An 8,601-nucleotide genomic window follows, 5' to 3' on the forward strand; every position below is an offset into this window, starting at 1 on the left:
TTACTCAAGGTACTTAGAGATCATAAGGAAGCCCTAGGTTGGACGTTTGATGACATAAAGGGAATTCCATCCTCGATTTGTGAACATAGAATTTTCTTGGAGGAAGAAGCTAGACCTTGTAGAGAGCATCAAAGGAGGCTCAATCCTTATATGAGATAAGTCCATGAGAAGGAAATATTAAAGTGGTTAAATGCAGGAATTATATATGTCATCTCCGATAGTAGATGGGTGAGCCCTGTACACATGGTTCCAAAGAAGTCCGGAGTGACAGTAGAAGTGAATGAAAAAGGAGAAGAAGTGCAGAAACGCTTAACCACTAGATGGAGAGTATGCATGGACTATCGAAAGCTCAACAAAGCAACCAAGAAGCATCACTACCCACTACCCTTCATGGATCAAATATTGGAAAAACTGTCGGGGCAACAAAACTTCTGTATTCTTGATGGATATTCAGGATACAACCAAGTGAACATTCATCTTGAAGATCAAGAAAAGACGACCTTCACGAGTCCCGTGGGGACATACGCCTTTAGGCGTATGCCTTTTGGGTTATGTAATGCACCCGCCACATTCCAGCGATGCATGAATGCACTATTCTCCGATCTAGTAGGAGAGTGTTTAGAAATCTTCATGGATGATTTTTCCGTCTTTGGATCTGCATATGAGAACTGCCTCCTAAGTCTCACCAAAGTATTAAAGAGATGCATTGAATCCAACCTCGTATTAAGTTGGGAAAAATCTCATTTCATGGTGCAGGAGGGAGTGGTGCTGGGTCACATGGTAAGCAACCGTGGACTAGAAGTGGACAAGGCCAAGATCAAAATCATTTAGGACCTTCCACCTCCAACCAACCTAAAAACCCTTAGAGGTTTTCTTGGCCACGCTGGTTTCTATAGACGTTTTATTTTGGACTTTGCTAAAATTTCTAAACCTCTTACTAATCTTTTATCGTCTAAGAATAATGATTTTGAACTAACACTAGAAGCTAAAAATGCGTTTTACACTTTGAAAGAAGCCTTAGTGAATGCACCTATCTTGCAAGGGCCCGATTGGACCCTTCCTTTTGAACTAATGTGTGATGCTTCTGATTTTGCTGTAGGGGCAGTGTTAGGTCAACAAATTGATAAGAAACCAGTGGTCATCTACTACGCCATCAGAACTTTAGTCGACGCACAATTGAACTACACAACTACAGAGAAAGAACTCCTGGCGATTATCTTTGCATTAGAAAAATTTAGGTCTTATTTGCTAGGTAGTAAAATTACTGTTTTTTCTGATTATGCAGCTATTAGATACTTATTAGCGAAGAAGGAGGCGAAGCCTAGACTCATTAGATGGGTGCTCTTATTACTATAATTTGATTTAGAGATTAAGGATAAGAGAGGGTGTGAAAATGTAGTTGCAGATCACCTATCAAGGATTTCAGGCACCCAACCTGAGTTGATAAATGATGAGTTTCCTGATGAACGTGTCCTAACGGCACAAGGAACATCGGTTCCTTGGTTTGCACATATTGTCAATTTTCTTGTTTCAGGAAAACTTCCTACAGGTTGGACATCCCATGAGAGGAAAAAGCTGCTCAAGGACAGCAGGTTTTATTTTTGGGAAGACCCGGAATTATTTCACCAAGGGCTAGATCAAATCTTGAGGCGGTGCGTACCCGAAAGTGAGCAACGGAGCATCTTGGAATTCTGTCATGCAAAACCAGGAGGAGGGCACTACTCGTCTAAGGTAACCGCCCATAAAATTGTAGAATCTGGTTTCTTTTGACCTACTCTATTTCAAGATGCCCAGAAATTTTATAATAACTATCTAGCTTGCCAAGCCTCCATTAATATTAACAAGAGAGATCGTATGCCATTGCAGCCCATTCTAGAGGTAGAAGTCTTTGATTTGTGGGGCATAGATTTTATGGGCCCTTTTCCAAACTCCAATGGATATGAATATATTTTGAGGGCCATCGATTATGTGTCTAAATGGATAGAAGCCATTCCCACAAAGACCAATGACAGTAAGGTAGTGACCAATTTCGTCGAAAAAAATATTTTCTATACATATGGATGCCCACGAGCCATTATTAGTGATGGAGGTTCTCATTTCACCAATTATCACTTTAGAACCCTCCTTAAGAAATTTGGTGTACATCATCGAGTCAATACCCCGTATCACCCTCAAGCTAATGGTCAAGTCGAATTGTGAAATAGAGAGGTTAAGAAAATCTTAACAAAGATAGTGCGTCCGGATGGGAAGGATTGGTCTAGGAAACTAGACGAGGCATTATGGCCCTATAGGACAGCCTAGAAAACACCTCCAGGAATGTCCCCATTTCGACTAATCTTTGGGAAAGCTTGTCACCTACCCTTAGAGTTAGAACACAAGGCACTTTGGGCTATTAGGAAACTCAATTTGGCTTTAGATCAAGCCGGCAAACAGAGACTTCTTCAATTGCATGAGTTGGAAGAACTCCGGAATGAGGCCTATGAGAATTCAAAGATATATAAAGTCAAAATGAAAACATTTCATGATAAAAGCCTGAGGAGAAGAATATTTGTCGAGAATCAAAAAGTTTGGCTTTACAATTCAAGGTTGAAATTATTTCCGGGCAAGTTGAAAACTAGGTGGGATGGCCCCTTCATCGTCCAAAAAGTCTTTGAAAATGGAGCAGTCACGATTCTAGAGCCTCACTCTCAAAAAAATTTCACTATTAATGGACAAAGACTTAAGCCATATTTACAGGATGAAGATTTGCAAGGACCTATAAATATCCCTCTAGAAAAACCTCCTAATGATAGTAGCATGATCTGAACGGTAATTTTGTTTGTTTTCTTGTTTAGTTTATTTTGCCTTTTGTTTTGTTTTTGTTTTCTTCATCATGTGCACCCTCACTTATCCAAGCTCGCCTACACCACACGATGGACAACTCAAGTCGCCAATCGCAGCTCTCCATTCCTTGGTTTGGTCTCTCTTTCTCCTCACTCCACTTTACTTCCCGTCACGTAAGAACATGCCATTTTTGTGGAGGGAGGGGGGGATAGAGTCTCATGAACAACTGTTTCCGTCATCTATCAAAAATTTTTCATTTTTTTGCATGCACCAAACCATGGATATTTGATGATCTTAGGAGATATTCAAGCAATGATAGACACGACATTAGTGTTCTTCTCAAGGGTGATTGAAGTTGAAAGACTAGCCAGCTAAGGAGACCCAAGGTGAAATAAGCCTAGCTAGGTGCACAAATGATTCATACTAGCTGAAATCCATAAATCTTATCATGATATTTCTCTCATCTTACCATCCACCTCGGGTTGAGTTAACACTTAAATGCATGAAACCTTTAGCTATAGTGGAGAGTAGGGCTAGTGTTGGCTCAACGGCATTATTATTTAGGGATGTGAGTGAAGCTCCCTCAACCAAGAGGGATACAAAACCTCTTCGGGGGAATAAGCTGCCGATCTACTAAGGACGGCACATGGGTAGTGGATAAGCGCCATCAAATGCAAAGTAAAGAAGCTGCATCAAGCACTACAAGCTAAAAGCTTGCACCTTAGAAATCAAGTTGATTGTCATCAAATATGACCAACATGCAGCAAATGTAATTGAAAAGAAAAAAAAGTGGAAAAGCTGTCTCCCATGTGTTTGAGCCGATGTTATTATAGCCATTAGTATTGAGCCAGCATTAGCACCGCTCTCTACGCCTTGTTCAGTAGTGCGCTTGGGGTGTAACTCGACCTTATATCATATTATATGTACTTACTATATGTAATCCATAGATCAGAAGTGCACTTAGTTTTGGTTGAAGACTGAAATAGATCCTCAGGAATCTCCCTAAGCTGGCTAAGCTCAATTGACAAAGACAATCCTTCGCGAGAACACGAATTAAAACTATAAAAAACAAGGAGTCAACTAGGGATCATCACTTATTCTCACTCGTATTTCATTACTAAGGGACTAGTAATGATCTAAGTTGGGAGGTGTTTGATGAGTCTCATTATGTCACTAATTATTATGAATTTTCTGAGCATCAAAGTGTCGTTTGCATACATTTAGTCCATATTGGTCATACTTCATGTGCATTATTTCATACTTACTAACCCCACTTGATTCTTTGAATCAAGTGGATTAGATCTCACTAATTGGACTTAATGAGTTCATATGTGGATTAAGCACAAAGGAAAATGCATTTGACCAAGAGGAGCTGGCGAAAATCATGAAGAAGAAAAAGCCCTAACTTGGGCTAGATGACCTCCACCTTGCCGCAAGGATCGTGACATAAGGTTGGAGCGATTTCTCAAGTTTCAGTAACTGTGTACTTCTCTCCTTATCATACAATCTTGGTTGGGTTGGAAGAGACACACCAGTGGTCTTCCAACGATTCCAGCTGATATTGTTCCTTGTTCTAGTTTGATTTCAAGTTGTTGTTTGTTCAAATCGATCTCCCTTTAGTTTCACCTTGAATCGATTATTCGCATTTTGCATCCGGTTCGATTTCCCCAACCTTGCCACAGTTCAGCAGCAGAAGCTGCCTCTATTGCCAGGGCGTTGAGCGCAGCCGGCAAGCTCGCACAGCCCCTACAAGCAGAGGCAGTGCGCTGCTAACAGGTGCGCAGCACAAGCCGTGCGCGGCCAAAGGCCACTCACAGCAACAGCAGCGCGCAGCCAGGCCGCGCGCAGCACAAGCCGTGCGCAGCCAAAGGCCACGCACAGCAACAGCAGCGCGCAGGCAGGCCGCGTGCAGCACAGGCCGTGCGCAGCCAAAGGCCCCGCGTAACAATAGCAGTGCGCAGCCAGGCTGCACGCAGCCAAAGGCCACGCGTAGCCCAGCCGCGCGCAGTCAGCTGCTGCGTGCAGCACGGGCTGTGCGCTCGCGCAGCCAAAGGCCGCATGCAGCAATAGCGGCGCGCAGCACGGGCTGTGCGCTCGTGCAGCACGCGGATGCACCTGCTAGTGCATCTGCACGCAGCTAAGGCCGCGCGCAGGAACCACTACAGGTGCAGCCGCTGAGTGTTTGTGAAATTTCCCCAAAGGAAAGGTTAGAGTCTATAAGTAAAGAGAACCTTTACTGAAGATTTGGCGGAATATTTTTACTGGCGATAATATTTTTGATTATCGGGATTAATACAGAAATCTGAGAAGCTAAATTGAATCGGATAGGAACTGCTATTGTTCTTTTTGCTCTCTGTGGGGATCGACACCTTACTCGCCCTAAGGCTGTGAGGTTAAAAATTATTGTTCCATAGCTCAAATCCTCACACGATTAACTAGTAAATAACCTGTAAAAATACCCATAATTTGAGACTACCACTATGTGTTACCAACTTCCCAGTGAAATTAGTTTACTATAGGTCCATATGACAATGAGCTGGTGCACACTATAAAGGCACAAGATAAACAGATTAATGAGCTGGACACAGGGTCTCCAGAGGTCCAGTAATGGAAGTACGTGCACTGATAGAATCAATAATAAAGTCAATGATTTGATCTCACTTAATGAATCAATTGCCTATCGTCAGTCTCTCCCTTTTCTATTATAAACTAACTTCATTTATCTTCCAAATTTGTATTATTAAGAAATTTTATATTCTTCATGTGGTTCTGTTGACTAGCCATGCTTGACTGCATTGAGGTCATACATGACCTATATGATAATTTTCTTGAAGGACTTTACGTATCCTCAGTAAGGTAAAGAAAAATTGATATTATAAATTTCGCTTAAATAATCCTTGGTCCTTTGAGCGTAAGAGATATATCTAATGAACGTGACATTCTAGGTGCAGCTATAAGCCTCTAATGTCATACATGTCAGGACTTGCAACTCTCGGTAACTCTTCCCTTCTCTCAGTTGATTACCCACTACTCTGTAGAAACCCAGGAAGACAAATCTAAGCAGAACGATTACCACGAATACATTTTCTCCTTATCTTTCCCTCTTTCCCTTCATTTCTCCTTCTCACCCCCCTTTCTTCCACCATCTATCTCTCCTTCTCTCTTCTTCTGTCCCTCCGTCTCTACTTTATGTATTTACCTCTCTCCTCCCTCTTTGTCTGGATGCCCTCTCTCTCTCTCTCTCTCCTCTCTATCTATTTCCTCGGTCTCTCCTTCTCCCACTAGCCAGGAACGAATAAAGACGATGTGCTTCGCAAGCCACCTGTCTTGTTGGTAAGAGAAGGCTTCAGAAAAAAATCAATGAAATGAATAAATATGTACGAATAAATATACACGATGAATCTATACAATGAATTAGGTGAAGCCTGATTCACTTGAGAAAGAATTGAAAGAATTTAAAGAACTTTCGTCATATACATTTCAACAATTTAAAGAATGAGGTCTTTAACGCCTGTAGTTGAATCTGGCGTCTTCAGGACGTGCAGGTGGACGGGACGACCGCTCCGTATTTGGTCAATTCGACGTTGCGGCAGAAGCTCTTGGCCGTCGCTCCGTTCTTCGTGACTAGGTTGACGTTTTGCACCGTAATCCCTTTACAGGGGACGCTGCGGCTGCAGTCGAAGTCAATGGCAACTGGGGTGTCGCTTGTTCCTTTGATGTTCTGGTAGGTCACCCCACTCACGGCGACGGCGGAGTTCTATGAAGAGATGACAAGTATAAGTACAGGAGAGAGATACATAAAGAAATGGCTACTAAGGTGTCGTACCTGTCGGCCGCAGGGTCTCTTGGAGTCGCAATAGTTCTGGTCGATAATTATGGGGTTCTTCACGTTATCCATCACGATGTTCCGGAAAATGATGTTTTTGGCATACCCCTTTCCACCCTGAAACCCAAGCCAACGGCTTAGCCTGCGATGAGGATATGGCCTCACAATCTAAAATGCGATGCCCGGCGCCGTATCCTCGTTACCTGCCACGTCTTGATGCGCACTCCGTTGGTCGACCCCTCCAAGCGCGCCGTGTCGACTAAGACATCGGACACGGTATGCTCCGCGCCGTTCATGCCCAGGCTCCCAATGCTATCAACACAGAAAAGAAGAATAATGTGAGGGCAATGAAAACGAAGTGCAGTTTTGTAGAAAGAAAATGCTAGCTACGCCGACCAATTCGCACCTGATGCCGTGGCCCGGACCGCAGACGATATTTGTAGCCGTGACAAAGCGCGAGCCGCTGACGATGGATATGCAGTCGTCGCCTGTCCTGATGACGCAGTTGCTGATCTTGACGTCGGTGCTGCCGGAGATGTGAATACCATCGGTGTTCGGACTCTCGTGGGGGGCGGAGATGGTAAGCCCGGAGATGCGGACGCCGGCGCACTTGGAGAATGTGACGTGCATCTGCTGGCTGTTCCTGAACTTGAGGTTGCTCACGCTCAGGCGGTCGCAAGCTCGGAACGTCAAAGCCTGAGAGGTTTGAAGAGCGAGCCGGTAAGCCTGAGGAAATGAATAATCTAATACGGAATTTATTAACGTACCGTCGGAGCACTAGTGCACGGCTGCATTAGACACGTTCGTTGGGGAAGGTCGAGGGGACATGCGTAGAAAACGATAGGTCAATGACTGAGGTGGTGAGCTGGGGGTCCCGCTCGACGACCGACATAGACTAAGGATGGCTCCTACCTGCTTGGAGTCGACTTTGCAGGAAAGCTTCCACCACACCTGGCCGTTTCCGTCGACGGTTCCGCCGCCCTGTACGCTGAGACCCGCCACTTTGTCGAACAGCATCCACAGCCGGCGGTCTGCACCGTTCCAGTCCGACATTGTAGTGGAGGCGAGAATTGTTCCCTCGATCTGTCCGCCAAAAAAGTTCAACCATGAAAACATCGCATTAGAAATCATCATACGACTTTTTTCCGTTGTGACAATATTTCGTTTTACGGAGGAACAGTCGTCTCACCGCCACGGAGATAAAAGACTTGCAGGGACCGGAGAAGACGATGGGTTTTAGCCGGTAAGTCTTTCCCAGTGGCACGCGCATATAAACTGGGGCGGAAGAAGCGCAAGCGGCGTTCCAGGCGGCGACAAAAGCCTGTGGACAAATGAACTGCTTAGAACGAGAGGATACCGGCAAAATGTACGAAATATAAAACTATGAATGAATGGACCTACTACCTTGGTGTCATCCGTCGACCCGTCGCCGCGGGCGCCAAAGTCGTCGACCTTTATCAACCTGGTTGGCATGCTCTGAATGGATCTTCTCCAAGTGCTACCAGAATAGACAGTGAAGTTGTAATCCATTTTGTCTAGCGACAGGCCGCGACCAAGCCTCAGCATAAAGGCTAGGACGAGAAGAGTCGCGTACATCGTCTAAATGTGAGAAGGGTTGACAAAGATGAAGGATACGAAAGAGAAGACGGAGAGAATGAGAAAGGCTAATCCGTCCGTAGGTTACCGTTGATAATCACGGACGGCCCTGAGCAGGATTTTATAGAGGGGGGAAGAGAAACTGTGTTTTGGATAAGAGAGTGGAGACGGAAGGAACAGAAGGAAGATCTGCTTTCCAACGTCGCCGCATCTGCCCTCTGAGGTTACTCACAAATACGCGTTTATAGTCGACGACCACCGCTTTCGTGTGATTAGAGATTTGACTGGAGTCAACAACGAGAATAACCGGCGACCGAACTAATCGTTGGTGTTTCATGCATGAACATGCTCATTGC

At 44.6% G+C, this 8,601-nt stretch overlaps 1 protein-coding gene across 1 annotated transcript; it reads right to left on the bottom strand.

Annotated features, from left to right (window-relative positions):
* Positions 1–6,180: 6,180 nt before the first annotated feature.
* LOC144715549 (polygalacturonase-like) lies at positions 6,181–8,601 on the bottom strand. The gene is made up of 8 exons (XM_078590482.1): positions 8,054–8,601; positions 7,839–7,970; positions 7,562–7,732; positions 7,417–7,437; positions 7,056–7,345; positions 6,853–6,961; positions 6,650–6,766; positions 6,181–6,580 (listed from the first exon to the last, which is right to left on the bottom strand). The coding sequence occupies exons 1-8, from the start codon at positions 8,243–8,245 to the stop codon at positions 6,356–6,358; spliced, it is 1,257 nt and encodes a 418-aa protein (XP_078446608.1). The 5' UTR covers positions 8,246–8,601; the 3' UTR covers positions 6,181–6,355.

Source organism: Wolffia australiana, chromosome 2, assembly GCF_029677425.1.
Source record: "Wolffia australiana isolate 7733 chromosome 2, ASM2967742v1".
NCBI classification, from domain to species: Eukaryota; Viridiplantae; Streptophyta; class Magnoliopsida; order Alismatales; family Araceae; genus Wolffia; species Wolffia australiana.

Bases quoted from the DNA above. Each gene is read 5' to 3' on its own strand.
- LOC144715549 (XM_078590482.1), bottom strand. From the start codon at position 8,245: ATGTACGCGACTCTTCTCGTCCTAGCCTTTATGCTGAGGCTTGGTCGC. The intron at 7,733-7,838 runs GTGAGACGACTG...TTTGGCGGACAG, and splicing joins AGTCTTTTATCTCCGTGGCG to ATCGAGGGAACAATTCTCGC. The intron at 6,767-6,852 runs GTAACGAGGATA...CTTGGGTTTCAG, and splicing joins TGCGCATCAAGACGTGGCAG to GGTGGAAAGGGGTATGCCAA.